Source organism: Myxine glutinosa, chromosome 4 (genome assembly GCF_964187855.1).
Source record: "Myxine glutinosa chromosome 4, kmMyxGlut1.1, whole genome shotgun sequence".
NCBI classification, from domain to species: Eukaryota; Metazoa; Chordata; class Myxini; order Myxiniformes; family Myxinidae; genus Myxine; species Myxine glutinosa.
Window position 1 is genome coordinate 67,864,087 of NC_136264.1, and position 22,901 is coordinate 67,886,987.

Here is a 22,901-nt window from a genome sequence, read left to right on the forward strand (position 1 = left end):
ATATACGCTACATCTTTGCAAAATTTCGTCCGAATCCGTCCACAACCTTTTCAGATATTTTGTTCACAAACAAACAAACAAACAAATGAAAAATCGGTCAGAGACCGAGGACTTGCCGGAATTTACTTTTTTATTGGCCATTTAGGACAAATATGGCGGCCGAAACATGTGACCGATGACGTCATCATTAACATATTTTATTCCCCATGGAGAGTTCTTTACAATGAGCCATGTCTCAATTTTTTCTATTCAGCACTTTTGGAGATATAGAGGTGCTAAGTTTTTCGGTTTTTCCAAGATGGCGGCCGAACTACGTGACCTATAACGTCATCATTAACATATTTTATTCCCCATGGAGAGGTCTTTACAATGAGCCATTTCTCAATTTTTTCTATTCAGCACTTTCGGAGATATGGAGGTGCAAAGTTTTTCGGTTTTTCCAAGATGGCGGCCGAACCACGTGACCGATTACATCCTCATTAACATATTTTATTCCCCATGTAGAGTTATTTACAATGAGCCATGCCTCAATTTTTTCTATTCAGCACTTTCGAAGATATGGAGGTGCAAATTTTTTCGGTTTTTCCAAGATGGCGGCCGAACCACGTGACTGATGACGTCATCAATTTGGCACAGTCTATTCCAGGGCAAGACAAATACGTGTGCAAAGTTTGCCGATTCTACGTGCAACGGTGTAGACGTAGTGCTGCAAAAAGACAGACAGACAGACAGACAAACAGACAGACAGACAGACAGACAGACAAACGAACAGCTCAACATACTTGCCGGAAACTTTTCCGGAATCTTTTCCAGCAAGTAACTAGAAATCGGTCAGAGACCGAGGACTTGCCGGAATGTACTTTTTATCGGCAATTTAGAACAAATATGGCGGCCGAACCACGTGACCAATGACATCATCATTAACATATTTTATTCCCCATGGAGAGTTCTTTGCAATGAGCCATGTCTCAAATTTTTTCTGATCAGCACTTTTGGAGATATAGTGGTGCAAATTTTTGCCGTTTTTCCAAGATGGCGGCCGAACCACGTGACTGATGACATCATCATTAACATATTTTATTCCCCATGGAGAGTTCTTTACAATGAGCCATGTCTCAATTTTTTATATTCTGCACTTTTGGAGATATAGTGGTGCAAAATTTTCCCATTTTTCCAAGATGGCGGCCGAACCACATGACCGATGACATCATCATTAACATATTTTATTCCCCATGGAGAGTTCTTTACAATGAGCCATGTCTCAATTTTTTCTGTTCAGCACTTTCAGAGATATAGTGGTGCAAAGTTTTTCCGTTTCTCCAAGATGGCGGCCGAACCACGTGACCAATGACGTCATCATTAACATATTTTATTCCCCATGGAGTGTTCTTTACAATGAGCCATGTCTCAATTTTTTCTATTCAGCACTTTCGGAGATATGGAGGTGCAACGTTTAGCGGTTTTTCCAAGATGGCGGCCGAACCACGTGACTGATGACATCATCATTAACATATTTTATTCCCCATGGAGAGTTCTTTACAATGAGCCATGTCTCAATTTTTTCTATTCTGCACTTTTGGAGATACAGTGGTGCAAATTTTTCCCATTTTTCCAAGATGGCGGCCGAACCACATGACCGATGACATCATCATTAACATATTTTATTCCCCATGGAGAGTTCTTTGCAATGAGCCATGTCTCAATTTTTTCTATTCTGCACTTTTGAGATATAGTGGTGCAAATTTTTCCCATTTTTCCAAGATGGCGGCCGAACCACATGACCGATGACATCATCATTAACATATTTTATTCCCCATGGAGAGTTCTTTACAATGAGCCATGTCTCAATTTTTTTGTTCAGCACTTTCGGAGATATAGTGGTGCAAATTTTTGCCGTTTCTCCAAGATGGCGGCCGAACCACGTGACCAATGACATCATCATTAACATATTTTATTCCCCATGGAGTGTTCTTTACAATGAGCCATGTCTCAATTTTTTCTATTCAGCACTTTCGGAGATATGGAGGTGCAACGTTTTGCGGTTTTTCCAAGATGGCGGCCGAACCACGTGACTGAGACATCATCATTAACATATTTTATTCCCCATGGAGAGTTCTTTACAATGAGCCATGTCTCAATTTTTTCTATTCTGCACTTTTGGAGATATAGTGGTGCAAAGTTTTCCCATTTTTCCAAGATGGCGGCTGAACCACATGACCGATGACATCATCATTAACATATTTTATTCCCCATGGAGAGTTCTTTACAATGAGCCATGTCTCAATTTTTTCTATTCTGCACTTTTGGAGATATAGTGGTGCAAAGTTTTCCCATTTTTCCAAGATGGCGGCTGAACAACATGACCGATGATATCATCATTAACATATTTTATTCCCCATGGAGAGTTCTTTACAATGAGCCATGTCTCAATTTTTTCTATTCTGCACTTTTGGAGATACAGTGGTGCAAATTTTTCCCATTTTTCCAAGATGGCGGCCGAACCACATGACCGATGACATCATCATTAACATATTTTATTCCCCATGGAGAGGTCTTTACAATGAGCCATTTCTCAATTTTTTCTATTCAGCACTTTCGGAGATATGGAGGTGCAAAGTTTTTCGGTTTTTCCAAGATGGCGGCCGAACCACGTGACCGATTACATCCTCATTAACATATTTTATTCCCCATGTAGAGTTCTTTACAATGAGCCATGCCTCAATTTTTTCTATTCAGCACTTTCGAAGATATGGAGGTGCAAATTTTTTCGGTTTTTCCAAGATGGCGGCCGAACCACGTGACTGATGACGTCATCAATTTGGCACAGTCTATTCCAGGGCAAGACAAATACGTGTGCAAAGTTTGCCGATTCTACGTGCAACGGTGTAGACGTAGTGCTGCAAAAAGACAGACAGACAGACAGACAAACAGACAGACAGACAGACAGACAGACAAACGAACAGCTCAACATACTTGCCGGAAACTTTTCCGGAATCTTTTCCAGCAAGTAACTAGAAATCGGTCAGAGACCGAGGACTTGCCGGAATGTACTTTTTATCGGCAATTTAGAACAAATATGGCGGCCGAACCACGTGACCAATGACATCATCATTAACATATTTTATTCCCCATGGAGAGTTCTTTACAATGAGCCATGTCTCAATTTTTTCTATTCTGCACTTTTGGAGATACAGTGGTGCAAATTTTTCCCATTTTTCCAAGATGGCCTCCGAACCACATGACTGATGACATCATCATTAACATATTTTATTCCCCATGGAGAGTTCTTTGCAATGAGCCATGTCTCAAATTTTTTCTGATCAGCACTTTTGGAGATATAGTGGTGCAAATTTTTGCCGTTTTCCCAAGATGGCGGCCGAACCACGTGACTGATGACATCATCATTAACATATTTTATTCCCCATGGAGAGTTCTTTACAATGAGCCATGTCTCAATTTTTTATATTCTGCACTTTTGGAGATATAGTGGTGCAAAATTTTCCCATTTTTCCAAGATGGCGGCCGAACCACATGACCGATGACATCATCATTAACATATTTTATTCCCCATGGAGAGTTCTTTACAATGAGCCATGTCTCAATTTTTTCTGTTCAGCACTTTCAGAGATATAGTGGTGCAAAGTTTTTCCGTTTCTCCAAGATGGCGGCCGAACCACGTGACCAATGACGTCATCATTAACATATTTTATTCCCCATGGAGTGTTCTTTACAATGAGCCATGTCTCAATTTTTTCTATTCAGCACTTTCGGAGATATGGAGGTGCAACGTTTAGCGGTTTTTCCAAGATGGCGGCCGAACCACGTGACTGATGACATCATCATTAACATATTTTATTCCCCATGGAGAGTTCTTTACAATGAGCCATGTCTCAATTTTTTCTATTCTGCACTTTTGGAGATACAGTGGTGCAAATTTTTCCCATTTTTCCAAGATGGCGGCCGAACCACATGACCGATGACATCATCATTAACATATTTTATTCCCCATGGAGAGTTCTTTGCAATGAGCCATGTCTCAATTTTTTCTATTCTGCACTTTTGAGATATAGTGGTGCAAATTTTTCCCATTTTTCCAAGATGGCGGCCGAACCACATGACCGATGACATCATCATTAACATATTTTATTCCCCATGGAGAGTTCTTTACAATGAGCCATGTCTCAATTTTTTTGTTCAGCACTTTCGGAGATATAGTGGTGCAAATTTTTGCCGTTTCTCCAAGATGGCGGCCGAACCACGTGACCAATGACATCATCATTAACATATTTTATTCCCCATGGAGTGTTCTTTACAATGAGCCATGTCTCAATTTTTTCTATTCAGCACTTTCGGAGATATGGAGGTGCAACGTTTTGCGGTTTTTCCAAGATGGCGGCCGAACCACGTGACTGAGACATCATCATTAACATATTTTATTCCCCATGGAGAGTTCTTTACAATGAGCCATGTCTCAATTTTTTCTATTCTGCACTTTTGGAGATATAGTGGTGCAAAGTTTTCCCATTTTTCCAAGATGGCGGCTGAACCACATGACCGATGACATCATCATTAACATATTTTATTCCCCATGGAGAGTTCTTTACAATGGGCCATGTCTCAATTTTTTCTATTCTGCACTTTTGGAGATATAGTGGTGCAAAGTTTTCCCATTTTTCCAAGATGGCGGCTGAACCACATGACCGATGACATCATCATTAACATATTTTATTCCCCATGGAGAGTTCTTTACAATGAGCCATGTCTCAATTTTTTCTATTCTGCACTTTTGGAGATATAGTGGTGCAAAGTTTTCCCATTTTTCCAAGATGGCGGCTGAACAACATGACCGATGATATCATCATTAACATATTTTATTCCCCATGGAGAGTTCTTTACAATGAGCCATGTCTCAATTTTTTCTATTCTGCACTTTTGGAGATACAGTGGTGCAAATTTTTCCCATTTTTCCAAGATGGCGGCCGAACCACATGACCGATGACATCATCATTAACATATTTTATTCCCCATGGAGAGGTCTTTACAATGAGCCATTTCTCAATTTTTTCTATTCAGCACTTTCGGAGATATGGAGGTGCAAAGTTTTTCGGTTTTTCCAAGATGGCGGCCGAACCACGTGACCGATTACATCCTCATTAACATATTTTATTCCCCATGTAGAGTTCTTTACAATGAGCCATGCCTCAATTTTTTCTATTCAGCACTTTCGAAGATATGGAGGTGCAAATTTTTTCGGTTTTTCCAAGATGGCGGCCGAACCACGTGACTGATGACGTCATCATTAACATATTTTATTCCCCATGGAGAGTTCTTTACAATGAGCCATGTCTCAATTTTTTCTATTCTGCACTTTTGGAGATACAGTGGTGCAAATTTTTCCCATTTTTCCAAGATGGCGGCCGAACCACATGACCGATGACATCATCATTAACATATTTTATTCCCCATGGAGAGTTCTTTACAATGAGCCATGTCTCAATTTTTTTGTTCAGCACTTTCGGAGATATAGTGGTGCAAATTTTTGCCGTTTCTCCAAGATGGCGGCGGAACCACGTGACCAATGACATCATCATTAACATATTTTATTCCCCATGGAGAGTTCTTTACAATGAGCCATGTCTCAATTTTTTCTATTCAGCACTTTCGGAGATATGGAGGTGCAACGTTTTGCGGTTTTTCCAAGATGGCGGCTGAACCACGTGACTGAGACATCATCATGAACATATTTTATTCCCCATGGAGAGTTCTTTACAATGAGCCATGTCTCAATTTTTTCTATTCTGCACTTTTGGAGATATAGTGGTGCAAAGTTTTCCCATTTTTCCAAGATGGCGGCTGAACCACATGACCGATGACATCATCATTAACATATTTTATTCCACATGGAGAGTTTTTCACAATGAGCCAAGTCTCAATTTTTTCTGTTCAGCACTTTCGGAGATATAGAGGTGCAAGGTTTTTCGTTTTTCCCAAGATGGCGACCGAACCACGTGACCGATGACGTCATCAATTGGGCACAGTCTATTCCAGAGCAATGCAAATACGTGTGCAAAGTTTGGCGATTCTACGTGCAACAGTGTAGATGTAGTGCTGCAAACAGACAGACAAACAGACAGACAGAAAAACAGACAGACAAACCGAGAAACGAACAGATCAACATACTTGCCGGAACCTTTTCCGGCAAGTAACAAACAGATAGACAGATGAAAAATCGGTCAGAGACCGAGGACTTGCCGGAATGTACTTTTTTATCGGCCATTTAGGAAAAATATGGCGGCCGAACCACGTGACCGATGACGTCATCGTTAACATATTTTATTCCCCATGGAGAGTTCTTTACAATGAGCCATGTCTCAATTTTTTTCTATTCTGCACTTTTGGAGATATAGTGGTGCAAAGTTTTCGCATTTTTCAAAGATGGCGGCCGAACCACGTGACCGATGACATCATCACTAACAAATTTTGTTCCCCATGGAGAGTTATTTGCAATGAGCCATGTCTCAATTTTTTCTGTTCAGCACTTTCGGAGATATAGTGGTGCAAAGTTTTGCCGTTTTTCCAAGATGGCTGCCGAACCACGTGACCGATGACATCATCAAATGGGCACAGTCTATTCCAGGGCAAGACCATCATGTGTGCAAGGTTTGGCGATTCTACATGCAAAGGTGTAGACGTAGTGCTGCAAACAGACAGACAGACAGACAGACAGACAAATGAAAAATCGGTCAGAGACCGAGGACTTGCCGGAATGTACTTTTTATCGGCCATTTAGAACAAATATGGCGGCCGAACCACGTGACCGATGATATCATCATTAACATATTTTATTCCCCGTGGAGAGTTCTTTACAATGAGCCATGTCTCAATTTTTTCTATTCAGCACTTTCGGAGATATGGAGGTGCAAATGTTTTCGGTTTTTCCAAGATGGCGGCCGAACCACGTGACTGATGACGTCATCATTAACATATTTTATTCCCCATGGAGAGTTCTTTGCAATGAGCCATGTCTCAAATTTTTTCTGATCAGCACTTTTGGAGATATAGTGGTGCAAATTTTTGCCGTTTTTCCAAGATGGCGGCCAAACCACGTGACTGATGACATCATCATTAACATATTTTATTCCCCATGGAGAGTTCTTTACAATGAGCCATGTCTCAATTTTTTATATTCTGCACTTTTGGAGATATAGTGGTGCAAAATTTTCCCATTTTTCCAAGATGGCGGCCGAACCACATGACCGATGACATCATCATTAACATATTTTATTCCCCATGGAGAGTTCTTTACAATGAGCCATGTCTCAATTTTTTCTGTTCAGCACTTTCAGAGATATAGTGGTGCAAAGTTTTGCCGTTTCTCCAAGATGGCGGCCGAACCACGTGACCAATGACGTCATCATTAACATATTTTATTCCCCATGGAGTGTTCTTTACAATGAGCCATGTCTCAATTTTTTCTATTCAGCACTTTCGGAGATATGGAGGTGCAACGTTTTGCGGTTTTTCCAAGATGGCGGCCGAACCACGTGACTGATGACATCATCATTAACATATTTTATTCCCCATGGAGAGTTCTTTATAATGAGCCATGTCTCAATTTTTTCTATTCTGCACTTTTGGAGATACAGTGGTGCAAATTTTTCCCATTTTTCCAAGATGGCGGCCGAACCACATGACCGATGACATCATCATTAACATATTTTATTCCCCATGGAGAGTTCTTTACAATGAGCCATGTCTCAATTTTTTTGTTCAGCACTTTCGGAGATATAGTGGTGCAAATTTTTCCCATTTTTCCAAGATGGCGGCTGAACCACATGACCGATGACATCATCATTAACATATTTTATTCCCCATGGAGAGTTCTTTGCAATGAGCCATGTCTCAATTTTTTCTATTCTGCACTTTTGGAGATATAGTGGTGCAAAGTTTTCCCATTTTTCCAAGATGGCGGCTGAACCACATGACCGATGATATCATCATTAACATATTTTATTCCCCATGGAGAGTTCTTTACAATGAGCCATGTCTCAATTTTTTCTATTCTGCACTTTTGGAGATATAGTGGTGCAAATCTTTCCAAGATGGCGGCCGAACCACATGACCGATGAGTCGATGACATCATCATTAACATATTTTATTCCCCATGGAGAGGTCTTTACAATGAGCCATGTCTCAATTTTTTCCATTCTGCACTTTTGGAGATATAGTGGTGCAAATTTTTTGCCGTTTTTCCAAGATGGCGGCCGAACCACGTGACCGATGGCATCATCATTAACATATTTTATTCCCCATGGAGAGGTCTTTACAATGAGCCATGTCTCAATTTTTTCTGTTCAGCACTTTTGGAGATATAGTGGTGCAAAGTTTTGCCGTTTTTCCAAGATGGCGGCCGACCACGTGACATATGACATCATTAACATATTTTATTCCCCATGGAGAGTTCTTTACAATGAGCCATGTCTCAATTTTTTCTGTTCAGCACTTTTGGAGATTTCGTAGTGCAAAGTTTTGCCGTTTTTCCAAGATGGCGGCCGACCACGTGACTGATGACGTCATCATTAACATATTTTATTCCCCATGTGGAGTTCTTTACAATGAGCCATGTCTCAATTTTTTCTGTTCAGCACTTTTGGCGATATAGTGGTGCAAAGTTTTGCCGTTTTTCCAAGATGGCGGCCGACCACGTGACATATGACGTCATCATTAACATATTTTATTCCCCATGGAGAGTTCTTTACAATGAGCCATGTCTCAATTTTTTCTGTTCAGCACTTTTGGAGATATCGTGGCGCAACGTTTTGCCGTTTTTCCAAGATGGCGACCGAACCACGTGACTGATGACGTCATCATTTACATATTTTATTCCGCATGGAGAGTTCTTTACAATGAGCCATGTCTCAATTTTTTCTGTTCAGTACTTTCGGAGATATAGAGGTGCAACGTTTTTCGGTTTTTCCAAGATGGCGGCCGAACCACGTCACCGATGACGTCATCAATTGGGCACAGTCTATTCCAGGGCAAGACCAATATGTGTGCAAAGTTTGGCGATTATACGTGCAACGGTGTAGACGCAGTGCTGCAAACAGACAGACAGACAAACAGACAGACAGACAGACAGACAGACAAACAAACGAACAGATCAACATACTTGCCGGAAAATTTTTCCGGCAAGTAACGAACAGATCAACATACTTGCCGGAATCTTTTCCGGCAAGTAACGAACAGATTAACATACTTGCCGGTATCTTTTCTGGCAAGTGACAAACAGACAGACTAGAAATCGGTCAGAGACCGAGGACTTGCCGGGATAAAAAACATGGCGGCCGAACCACGTGACCGATGACGTCATCATTATTATTTTTTTCTCCACTAATTTATTCCTAGATTATGCTCAAGAAATTTCATCTTCATCGGATGAAGTTTTGTACTTGTCGAATTATGATGTCATAATGGAGGCACTTATGACATCATCATTAACAGATGTTATTCCACATGGAGAGTTCTTTACAATGAGCCATGTGTCAATTTTTTCTATGCAGCGCTTTCGGAGATATAGAGGTGCAATTTTATTCGGTTTTTCAAGATGGCGGCCAAACTACGTGACCGATGACGTCATTTTTTTTTTTCTCCACAAATTTATGCCTACATGACGCTGAACAAATTTCATCTTAATCGGATGAAGTTTTGTACTTGTCGAATTATGACGTTATAATGGAGGCACCTATGACATCATCATGAACATATTTTATTCCCCATGGAGAGTTCTTTACAATGAGCCATGTCTAAATTTTTTCTATTCAGCGTTTTCGGAGATATAGAGGTGCAAAGTTTTTCGGTTTTTCCAAGATGGCGCCTGAACCACGTGACCTATGATGTCAGCATTATCATTAAAAATTGTACAAGTGGAGTTGCACCTATGATGAAAATTTCCTGTCAATCGGACCTTCGGTTGCAGAGAAAATCATATTTATTCTGTGCGGACAAACAGACAAACAAACAGACGGACAGACAGACAGACGGACTCAAATGCAATCCCCTCTCTTCTGGCGAGGGTAATTATATAAATCACCAAGCCTGCCATGTTCACACAAGGTAATTCCACAACTACAAGGTTCGAAATCCACTCACTGGCTGGGATGATTGCGGAGGTCGGGTAGAACACGCCCATCCACAGCATGATACAGGCCCACATCCTTGGGAGTTTTTGCAGTATGTGCTGCAATATCTCAACTTTTATGGCTCGTTGATCAGAAAGTTCTCCAAATCTTTAATTGTGCAGAGGCACACTCCTTTTCTCTCAGGTACTTTTCCAAATATTTTTGGCTTCTTTTAGATTAGAAGCTTCATGAGCCATTTTAGGAAACAATCCTATCTGGCACGCACGATATGTATTCCATGCCCCATGACCCTTGTTGCTAGGGGTTTCTGCGCATGCACATTGAGTATTCTGGGACGAATTGTCATTTTGAAAGCCATGTATTAAAGAATGTCCTTGTGATATATAACAAAGTTAACTTGATTTCAACCTTCACATTCTTTCAAGCTAATTTACAAATCTTGCTTACAGACTGTGGGTAGTACATTTATTGTGTAATGCATTATGCTCAAAGATGTGTCTAAAATCACAATTTAATTCGCACTAATGGGGCAACATTATCAGTACATCAAAGAATACGTTCTCATTACTAATATCCATAGAATACATCAAAGAATAAAATGATAGAAAATTCAGCCGTTGCTGAAGTTCTTTCAACAAACCTCGCCACACAGTTCCGGAACAGAATTGGCAGTACGATGGGCCGGTGGACATTTCAGAGCCATCTTCATCTCCTCCGCAGCATGCTGTGCAGTGGCTGCATGCACAAAAAGTTCCTGTCTCCACTGCAGTGGGTGAGCTGCATTTTCGATGGTCAGGCATGAGGGAATTGCAGATGATAAAAGGGGGTTTTTTGCCTCGAGATTGGTTGATTTGAGGTTAAAATCAAGTTGTATTTTCTTTTCCTTGGCAATATGATGGTAGACACCAAGGTTCTTTAGGAATCGATTTCTGGCTGGCAGGATGGCCTAACTAAAGGTATGCACACTTGCCTCTGAGGCATCTGGCCTCGGTTTTTTTGTTTGTTTTTTGTATACTTAGTCGAGGCTCGTATAAGAGCTAACATATAGAACATACACTAAAGGGAGCGGGAGACCAGAGGGGTAGATAGAGGGAAGCACAACAATAGTACATAACAGGACATCAGGAGATCTGTGGAAGGTAGAGGGCTGGGGCGGAGTACGCAGGATAAACAAGACGGACACGACAGGGACTTTCAGGAAAGAAAACGGAATTTGAAGTAGGTGTGTTTGGGATGGATTAAGCTGGAGGACCTGTTCCAGTATTGGTTATTGGTGTATGATAACGATCCTATGGTGTCCTGTGCAAAGACGTGGGGGGTTGTCGCAAACACCCTGGCCAAATTTGCTTGTATTCCATGATCCATGAACTTCTGAACCGCTAGAATGAATGAGTTGAAAACTGGTAGTTGTATCCGGGGGGTGCACGACAAGGTTTTAGGGTTTTGATATCAACGTGGGCATAAGACACGACACAGGCCCTCCTCATTGGTATCAAAGCATACGAATAAAAAGATTAAAGTTATCTCCAGTATCACAAAGAGTATGATGATACTCTTGTGATACAAAGAGTATCACAAGTTGTTGACGTTTCGTGCTCTACCCTTATTGTAGGAGTCAGCACTTCCTTCACAGTGGATAAATCTAACTATTTTATTGTTATAATTTTATTATCTTGTGCAGCCAATGCAGACCTATAGTTTTGTGCTGGAATTAGGAACTACATTTTTATCCCTGTTCGTAACCCAAGGCTGACCGTGTCTTTCTGTTTTTATTCTTGTTCTTATTTTTATTCTTTTGCATTATATCAGGCTTGTAGTGGAGCGGACACACACACACACACACACACACACACACACACACACACACACACACACACACACACACACACACACACACCTGACACAAGACTGGTAGACGACACAAACAGCCACTGGGTTTCGGGTATGGGTCGTCACTTCCCGGGGCACTCTGGGTACCAGCGATGTGTCACAATGGCGCCACTTCTTAATCCACCCCAAACCCACCATTACACCACTGAGTCTGCTAAATAATTCCCTTTGTACATCATTCCTTAAAATTCTAGAAAGCTTTCATGGGACGTATAACCGGACTCGTGTGCTACCATCTACAAATTATATACGCATCGAGACATCATATGAAGTGGGGAATTCAAACCGTCCCAAACCTAAGGAAGGAAGGTTTCTTTTCGAGTAATATGGATAATTTATTGGATGTAAAGCAACATTTGAGGTTCACCTGATGAGAACAGCAACACTTCATTGAGCTTCACCTGATGGGTGCAAAGTTGCATGGTTTACGTGTATTCTTTCATGAATCAGAGGCATGGCAGGAACAGCTCTCGAGCCATCATAGTCACAAGTCTTGGGCCTTTATAATGCCCTATATGCCATCCATCGCCTGATTGCACAACCTCTCTTTAGAGTAATTATCATAATTCCTTGAAAACATGGCATTCTATTGGTAGAGGCTGATTTTTCAATTTTGGTCACTTGCTCGTTTGTAGCCAACCCGCATAATTGTTACATGCCACAGCACATAATTTTTGTGACAGTGTTCTGGTTGTTGTTGGGATTTTCACATGGTCCTTCAGATCAAAAGCTCAATGATGCACAAAGCCTTGTGGGGCTTTTGTTTCTTCTAGTATGGAGACCCATATGTGGGAAAAAAAGATCGAAACTATGCAAAAACTATGTTTTTATACTATGAAAAATATATAATAAATTTTTTTTTAAATGAATATAAAACAAGAAAAGAGCAATCAGAGATTGCAAACCCTCGCCAGGATGTATTTTCAGTGGTTTTTAAGGCTTTTGTGTTAAAACAAATATGGCGACCGAACCACGTGACCGATAACGTCATAATTTTTTTTTCTAAACTAATTTCTTCCGAGATTATGCTCAATAAATTTCATCTTGATTGGATGAAGTTTTGTACTTGTCGAATTATGACGTCATAATGGAGGCACCTATGACATCATCATTAACATATTTTATTCCCCATGGAGAGTTCTTTACAATGAGTGATGTCTCAATTTTTTCTATTCAGCGCTTTCGGAGATATAGAGGTGCAAAGTTTTTCGGTTTTCCCAAGATGGCGGCCGAAGCACGTGACCTATGACGTCATAATTATCATAAAAAAATTATACAGGTGGAGTTGCACCTATGGTGAAAATTTTCTGTCAATCGGACCAACGGTTGCAGAGAAAATCATATTTATTCTGTGCGGACAAAAACAAACAGACAAACAGACGGACTCAAATGCAATACCCTCTCCTCTCGCGAGGGTACAAATTACAAAATTAAGTCAAAACAAAAACAAAACTATGCAAAAAAGAAAACGATCAATATTGGTGTACCTGTCTAAGGAAGCAGTTTTATTTTTTTCTCCGTACCAGCACACATTTGTAAAGCTTTGAGTCCTCCGCCTTTCCCAAGTATCACTCTCAGTTCGTCATTTTTTTTTTTATTGTACTCATTCTGTGTTGCATTTTCAAATGCAGAATAACAGTGACAGAGAGGAGAGTCGTAACGGTGGGCTGGGGTGCAAAGCTAGGCTACAGTACTAATGTGGTTGCCTCGAATTATCTCTTCCATGACCTTAATTGCCTTTGCATCTTTAAAAAAACAATTGAGTTTGCACAACAAATAAAATTATTTACATTACTTCCCCTCACAAACCCCAAAATTGTGTTAATACACAATTAAATAGCATTTCAAGAAGTGTAGAGAAGGAAAGTAAGACAACCACTTGAAAAGTGTCGTGTGAAACATATCCTCTCCCCCCCCCCCCCTTTCTTTTCCTAGCCCCCCTGGTGCACATCTGTTGCTTTTGGATTGATCTTTATCTTGAGTTGGCTTAAATACAGGATACAGAGGAAGATGTGTTCAAACAAAGCAGGGAAAGGCCTTTAATTGTGCAAGCTTCTCCTGAGACCACAGCATTGCAATTCGAGCCAGGCAGGCCAAAACAAGTGTGACCTTTATTTTGTTCTCCTCTATCTTTGCCTTTTCTCCTTTTGTCTTTCTCATGTGAATCGTTAATAAATTGAAGTGAGTGATCAATTTATGTTTTATGATACACATATGATATGCAGAGGCTGTGAAATACTGTACGTTTGCTAGTCTTTCTTCTTCCCCCAATTTATTTTTAGATCTTTTAATTTAAATCAATCAAAACAACATTTATTTCCTTCAATAAAAGCAACAGGTATAAAGAAGATATTTAAATAGCCGAATAAGGCTGAATCATCCCAATAAAGCAAGCTTGCAGTGGGAATGCCCTTACATATACAGATAAAATTCAGAAAAAACTATGAAATCACATTAAATTACATAACACATATATATATATATATATATACACACACATAAACGATTGTATATAGGGAAAAAAATAAAAAGAATAATAAGTCAGGAGACGACGATGGTTCACGAGCGAGTGGTATTCAATGACAAAGGTCAAAACCGACATTGAAAATATATAAATAGGAATGTATTATCTGTTATGAGACTAGTTAGCTACACAATACCGAAAATTCGGTTCGATTCCAACAACTTTGAAAATTTGACCTTTGTGACCTTGAAATGTCAAAACGAAGGTTACTGACCTTGAAATGAGATAGAAAATAATGTATAATCAGTTATGAGGTTAGTTAGCTACACAATACCGAAAATTCGGTTAGATTCCAACAACTTTCAAAATTTGACCTCTGTGACCTTCAAAGGTCAAAGGTCGAAGATTCTTGAAAATTGTTGGAAAACTTGTATTTCATGATGTATGTGATAATATAAGATCATGTACGACATTTCACCCTATCAGGAAGCGAACAATGTAATAAAACCATCAAAAATCGACTTTTCTAAATTTCGTGACCTTGTGGCCTTGACCTTGGGGCGAAAATGGAAAATCGAGCTCCGTGGGGCTAGACACGTGACATTCGCCAAACCAAATACCGAAACCCCTGTCAGATTCCACCAACTCCCTCGGAGAAGATGTAGCTTGAACTCGATTACCCCCTAAAAAGACATCTTTTTCGGGCGTCGCTCCGCCCACAATGGGCGCAATACGCCCACTCTACGCAGGACACAACTAGATCATGATATCAACCTCCCACCCAAGTTTCATCAAGATCGGATGATATCATCGGGTAGTTTCATTTCATTTTTCACCGAATTTTCAGTGTTGTGTCGCTAACTAATCTCATTACTGATTATACATTATTTTCTATCTCATTTCAAGGTCAGTAACCTTCGTTTTGACATTTCCGGGCCTGGCCTGTCCGGGCCTGTTTCGGTTATAGTCCGTCCTTTGTTATTGAATACCGCTCGCTCGTGAACCATCGTCGTCTCCTGACTTGTTTTCCTTAAATCCAAGATGGCCACCATATCACGGGACTGATGATGTCATAGTTCAGAATCATTTTTCCCCATGGGTAGTCGATCACACAAATGAAGTGTCAGATTGATCTGTTGAGCGGTTTTGAAGAAAGGGTTACTTAATTTTTTTGCTTCAATTCAAAACAGCCACCATACAATGTGATTGATGATGACATCATTGTTCAGAAAAACTATTCCACATGGGGAGTTGATCTCACCTATGAAGTAGAGGATTGATCTGTTGAGCTGTTCTGGAGAAAAGATTATTTTTTTTGCTTAAACTCAAGATGGCGGCCAAACCACATGACTGATGACGTCATCGTTTGCAAATATTTTTCCTCCATTCGTATGTAAACATATGTTTCAAGTTTCGTACCGATCAGATAAGCAGTTTTGGAGAAGTAGGTTTCAAAAGTTTTATTTTAAAATCCAATATAGCCGCCAAACCGACAACGTTTTTTTCGCAAACTTTTATCCCCAGGGCTAGGCGATCATGTTTATAAAATTTCGCTGTGATCCGTTCTTCAATGGCTCTGGAGAAGAATATGTTTAAGGTTTATCACGTCATAAGCAACGGCAGCCAATGTAAGTCAAAATTGCAAAAACAAGATTTATGATGCACTAAGTTACATTGGTATCTATAATGAGTTAAGGTTTTGTCGAGCTAGTTTTCACGGTTTTCTTGGAATTGTCTCCACAAAATGTGTGAGAATAATAATAATCCTCACAATAACATATTCATGGGCAAACAATTTCGCAGGAAGAATGTGTGAATCAGCAGATCAATAAATCAATGGAAATAACCAGTGTGAAAATTCAACAGACAAATATTCAATAGATTTATTAAATGACCGACTGTATGTGCAATAAATACTACAAGAGAAAATATTGATTAAATTTGAATGAGAAATTATTCAATGACTAGGATTTTCTAATATTGCACAATCTGGCAATTCATTCCATATGTTTGGGCCAGAGAAACGAATATTATGTTGAAAAGCAAGGGTTCTCTGTTTCGGAAAATGTATATCAGTGGCAAATCTGGTATCACACTTGTGAATTTCATAATTAAATTCAAAAAGATCACAATATTTAGAAGGAAGTAGTCCTTAAATGCATTTATATGTGAAAATACTTATTTTCTCTTTCACAAGTTAATTTTATCATTCATTCTGCTGATAAAACCACCAAAGGATAAACAGCATTTTAAAGGACTGGTGTTCCTGTGAACTTGTGAATATCCTCAAAACTGTTGCACACTGACCATTTTGGGTTGTGGGTTTTTGGGTTGCACACTGACCATAATATAACGAACTGTTAGGCTATGTGGACATCGCATTCTCTTTCAACATCACCGATATAGCAAGCAGTCAAAATGTCCTTCCATCCACCAAACACTTCATTCACCAAACCCTAACCCTAACCCTAACCCTAACCCTAACCCTAACCCTAACAACAACCCTAACAACCCTAACCCTAACCCTAACCCTAACCCTAACCCTAACCCTAACCCTAACCCTAACCCTAAACGTAAATATTCTTTGTGTTTAAATGTATGTTTTAACCCCACTCATCTGCCCGTTTAGACTACTCGTCGGTATACTGGAGTTGAATGGTGAATTTGTCTTTTGACTCTGAAGGCCAAAGAGAGACCCATCCTGATAGTCAACAGACAAGGAGTCTCTAGGGTAGATGTTGGATTAATAAACATGCACTTATACAAAGAGAAAAAAAACCTTCGTGACAAAATATTCCATACTCTTGCAAAAAAATTTATAAATACACATAGACATGGACATGTATGTGTGTGTATATATATATATATATACACACACAAATACGAGTATAAAGCCCGTCAAAAATGACGGGTTAGAACAGTTTTTGACGATGCAGCCATGTGAGCATGCCAAAGTCTGAAGTCTGGGCCAAGTGTCAGTGGTGCTAATATCATCTTTATTTATTAGACATTCTACAGATGTAAATGAACACTCGTTTTACTCTGCGCGCATTGCACATCACGTACAGCAAATTTCACCTCCCTGTGCCTTGTATTTATTGTGATTAAAAAACTTAATTCAACTTAATAAAACTTAATACTTAATAAAACTTAATATTTAATGTGATTTAAAAACTACCGCTTCTGCACACCGACCTTGAGGCTCAGTTTGCAAACCACCGTCTACAATTCCAATGTAAAAAGCATAATTCTTCTTCTTTTGGGTGTTCGAAATCCTTGGGGTGTTTTGTGTCCTTGGGGGTCTTCCACATCCTTGGGGTATTTTGGGTCCTCTGGGTCATTTGGGTCAGCAGGGTTGTTTGGCTCTTTTGGATCTTCAGAGTATTTTGAGTCTTCAGGGTCTTTTGGGTCTTTGAGGTGTTTGGGGGTATTTTAGGTCTTCATGGTCTTTTTGGTCTTTAACAGTCTTCAGGGTATTTTGGGTCTTCAGGTTATTTTGGGTCTTCAGGGTATTTTGGGTGTTTTGGATCCATTGGGTATTTTGGGTCTTTGGGGTATTTTGGGTCTTCATGGTCTTTTGGGTCTATAACAGTTTTCAGGGTATTTTGGGTCTTCACGTTACTTTGTGTCTTCAGCGTATTTTGGGTGTTTGGGGTCCATTGCGTCTTCAGGGTATTTTTGGTCTTTTGGGAATTTTGGGTCTTATGGGTCTTTTGGGTCTTCGGGGTATTTTGGATCTTCAGAGTCCTTGGCGCCTTCTGAGTCATTGGGGTCTTTTGGGTACTCTTTGTAATTTGGGTCCTCGGGGTTGTTTGGCTCTTTTGGATGGACCGATGACTGGACTGACGGATGACGCACCATTGCATAAGCTCCCTTGCACTTCGTTCCAGGTGAGCTAAAAATGGGGGGACCTTGAAACCGGCTCTGTCTGTCTGTCTCTCTTTCGTCTATCTGTCCGTCCGTCATGCTATCTCCTCCTGAACAGTTGTGCAGAAATTCACCAAACTTGGTAGTTATGATCACGCCATGGCATGAAGGTGCAAGAGCAGTATTATTTTTGACCCCGCACCCTGTGGCAAGGTCAAAAGGTCAAGTCCCGATAAATGCAATTACGGGCACATTTTAATCATTTTTAAATAAAACTTTATATATGCAATCAACATTGGGGGATGCATTAAATATGTAAAGATTTTTTGTGATTTGACCTCCAGTTTATGCCCCAAGGGGTGGGAACTTGGGGTAATGGGTCAAAACGCAAAAAAAAATTTTACCCAAAATTTGATCTTGAGTCATTCCTGGTGGAACTTTCTGCCATCTTTCAACTTTGATTTAGGTGGAAAGCATAGGGATTTGCGATGGTGTGACATCGAATTCACTATAGTTTGCTTTTGTTTTTTTAAATTTCTGTTAATGGATTTAAAGGAATGCTTTTTTACTTGCAAAATCTAAGATTTTTCAAGTTTATTGGTCGGATGCGTTTGCTATTCTGTCTGTTTGTCACTCACCTCCAGGTCACAATTCTAAACCGATCGTTATGAATCTTCACCAAGTTGTAGAGGTCGTCACAATTTATAAGCCTATTGATTTTGATGTCAAAGGTCGAAGGTCATCTGGAGGTCATATTGCTAAAATCGCCACTTTTCATCCGATTGACTTGAAAATTGAACAGCTTTTGCATATTGAGTCAGTAAATTGGAAAGCAAACTATGTTTAGGTCAAAAGGTCAAAGGTCAACTCAAGGTCAAATTTCCCAAAACATCAATTTTCAACTAAAAAATCATCAATTTTCATCTGATTGACTTGAAAATTAAACAGCAATTGCATAGTGCCTCACTGAATTAGGAAACCAACTATTTTAAGGTCAAAAGGTCAAAGGTCAACTCAAGGGCAAACTTCTAATATCATCAATTTTCATCTGAAAAATCATCAATTCTAATCCGATTGACCCGAGCTTTGATTATGATCGTCAATTTTAATCTTAATGAAATTGACAATTTGAGGTATCAATTGCAACTTTTTTGGGGAAAGGGGTGGATTTTGCAAGTTCCGAGCTCTGTATGACATATTCTTGTTATTTCATTCAAAATTAATTTGCAAACTACTTATTTTATTTCTTTCACATATTTTAACTGGCTGCCATATGAAAAATACTGTATTGAATATCCACAGACAACTGCTGTGGTCCAATCTCATTAGCTTTCAATTGATTAACACAAGTAGGAAACGAAGGCTAAATCCCTCATCAGAAGGCGAAATTAAAGGAGGCCCATTAGGGTGATAGTTTTTATACACTGAGGATGTTGCCTTACAGAATAGAATGCTTACCAGTTTGTGGGAAAACCTGAGATGAGAAAGAGAACATTGAGGACGTCAAAATATAGGCTCAAATAAAGATTTGTACTTGGAAGAATCCATCATAACTTTTAATTGCAAGAAAAAGCACTCAGATCTTAAATGCCCCTTCCACCAGTTTCGGAAGAGCAGAATGACAGATCTACAATAGACCAAAAGATCCAGCCTGTGTGAGTTGCTGAAAAATGTCACTTTGTGGGAGAAATGTTGGACTTTCTGAGACTTTGCTCCTTTTTGGCAACAATCTTGTTGTTGCTTTTGATGTATTTGCGTTTTCCACTTGACATCTTGCATTTTTGGTGATTATAAATTCTATATTTACACCAAGCCAACATTATGGTTCCTTTTATCCAGATCAAACAAAGCATGCAGGCCTCCACCTCCAGCAAGGCTTACCATCACCTTTGCCGTCACCTCATTGTTCTACTGCAGAGCTGCTCTCTAATGTGCAGGTAAATGAGCAGTGCACCTGCACCACAAGAAATCACATTGGTAGCACATTTGACAGCATTTTGGCCTTCTCTTTAACTCTTTCATAAGAGGGCTGGCTGGATAGCCGAGAGGTATGGACACTCGTCCCTCGGATGGATGTTAAGCTGGCTGTCCTGTCTGCTGGCATTGGTTGGTGGACGTTAAATATCCCATGGTCTCGTTCGCGAAGAGTAGGTGAGCCATCATGGCCAACCTGAACAAGTTGCAAATTCCTGCTCTAATCTACAGGGTTTACTGCATCAGCAGCATGGCGACGCTCCCAGTGATGATGGAACCAGCATCCGCAGGCAAAATACGAAACGAATAATGAAAATCCCATTGGAACACCCTCCTCATTTTTTGCTTTCTGATTACTCCCGCCAGGGAGTAATGCATTCGATCGTGTGTGTGTGTGTGTGTGTGTGTGTGTGTGTGTGTGTGTGCGCGTGCGCGTATGTGTGTTCGTATGTTCGTGTGTTCGTCTGTTCGTGAACAAGATATCTGGAAAAGTTCTGAACGGATTTGGATGAAAGTTGGTGGGATGATTGCCCTTGGGATAAGGAAGAATTGATTAGTTTTTGGTGAAGCTCAGGATATTATTCCGGATCCAGGAATTTTTTGGGGGAATTTTTACCATTGGAAGACAGGGCTCAGCAGCAGCCACCCAAGGCGGGAGTATGCGCTCTATTGAGTGGCGTTCTAGTTTGCCTTTGTCCTTTGTATTTATTTATTTTTTACTCTGTTTCCACAACCAGGCTCTTCTTGAGGAGGCACTTGAGACGACGAGGATTCAGGAGGTGCGATGGCGCGAGGCGCTAGGTGAAGCAAGACGTGAAGTAGCACGAGAAAGACACCTGCGTGATGCTATCACGTGGCAGCTCAAAGCTGAGCGGGAAGCACGAGGTAATCACCGATTTTGGATATCTGGGATTGTAATCAACCTCGTGGGAGGAGAAGATATTCAACCAGGGTTATGCAGACGACTCTGCCGAGATATATCTCGATACATCCTCCCATCTTACTATAATTCACCAAATGTCCGTCCGTCCGTTCGAAGGTACCGCAAAAACGACTGAACCGATCGCAACGATATTTTGGGTGGGTAACTCTGGGACACCCTGGTGTCCTGGTGACCCACTTCCGCTATATTGTTTTTCCAATTTTTCCAATTTTCCAGTTTTTCCAAACACGATGGAATAATATTTACCGATATGATGCTAGGAAATCTGCAAACAGTATGATACGGTATAGTAAGGTGAGGATAGATGGGCCGGTTTCAATTTATATGAAAACAAAAAGTCTTCCTTCTTCATCTTCTTCTTCACTTGTAATAATGGTGATATTCTCATTCAATCCCTCTTCTCATATCGATTAGATTCAGAAAACACATGCTATAGTCAATACTTCTTTTTCAACATTTCCATTTTATTCATATAACAGTAATATGTCACCCTATCAAACAGTATTTCTGATTATACACCACCTTTTAAAGCATCACAAAGCAGGTCACTCTACTTACAACACAGGTGAGAAAAGGATACGAACAGAAAAGCAGCTGATATTTCAATAAATAATTAATTCGCACGATTTTTGAAAGGGTGAAAGTTGATTTTTATTTATTTTCTCTGAAAACCTGTTGGTCAAAACACGATACCATCTATTTATTACATAAGCAAAAATGGCATAATTTGCCTCTTCCACTCTGCACGATATTCTCCATACATGAGGGTGGCAGACTGATGCGACATGGTGCTTCACAGAGGGGAGGAGTCACGTGACCTCAAAAATTTCTCTCACGTGCATACGTAAATCTAACTCTATGAGATTGGTATTCCCGTCAGCAAAGCGAAGGGTCTTATATTCTTGTCTTTTTAAAAGGAAGGCTCAGAAACCCTGGATATCGATCGGTAAACATAAATATCGGGATATCGGTGACATAGCATATCGGTAAATTGATATATAACCGATACGTATCACATCACATGTGATGCATTCTGATGATGATTCTGCTCCATTTCCATTCTGTAGGTAAATTAAGTCTTCCCAACTTTTTTTTCATTTACACATATCTCAAAATGCTTTTTCTTTTACCTACAATCTCTCAGACTTGGGGAAGAGACTGCACATACACATGCAGGCCAAAACCATGAAGGGATGTCGATGTATTTTCCCATGAATTACAAGGAAAGAACATACAAATCAAAAACAGTTTATGGGTTTTCCACCTTGGATCTGCATGCGCCACGAGCGATGTGCTCAGATAAGAACACCACACAGGCCAACCAAGAGAGCATATTTTAATGCAAGTGGAAAACTTGAACTAACACCTACATTCAAGGAACTTTCTTAATATGCAGTTTTTTTATTTGAAAAATAGAAACTCTTCTATGATCAGGAAGTAGCTTTCTTATGTGTCCATTTTTGTGTACTCCATTGAGTGACTATGCTAAGGCAGACCACACTTGATTGCATTTAGAGTCGAAATAACCAAAACATTTACATAAGCACAAAGATAAACGGACAGATGGTTTCGTCCTCTGTTGTAGACAAGATTGCTTCCCAAGACAAGGCATTCAGTGCCTGTG

General features: G+C 40.0%; 1 protein-coding gene across 4 annotated transcripts in view; it reads left to right on the forward strand.

Moving 5' to 3' along the window:
• LOC137424715 (dachshund homolog 1) overlaps positions 1 to 22,901 on the forward strand; it is an 81,489-nt gene that overhangs the window by 49,012 nt on the left and 9,576 nt on the right. For 3 of the 4 annotated variants that reach the window (XR_013623068.1, XM_068112456.2, XM_068112455.2), the window contains exons 6-8: positions 10,792 to 10,911; positions 20,200 to 20,297; positions 21,072 to 21,219. Coding sequence is in view for 3 of the 4 variants with exons in the window: in XM_068112456.2 (XP_067968557.2) it covers positions 10,792 to 10,911; positions 20,200 to 20,297; positions 21,072 to 21,219 (366 nt within the window). In the remaining variant the exon portion in view is untranslated. The remainder of the gene's footprint in view (positions 1 to 10,791; positions 10,912 to 20,199; positions 20,298 to 21,071; positions 21,220 to 22,901) is intronic. The other variant, XM_068112457.2, reaches the window with a different exon arrangement.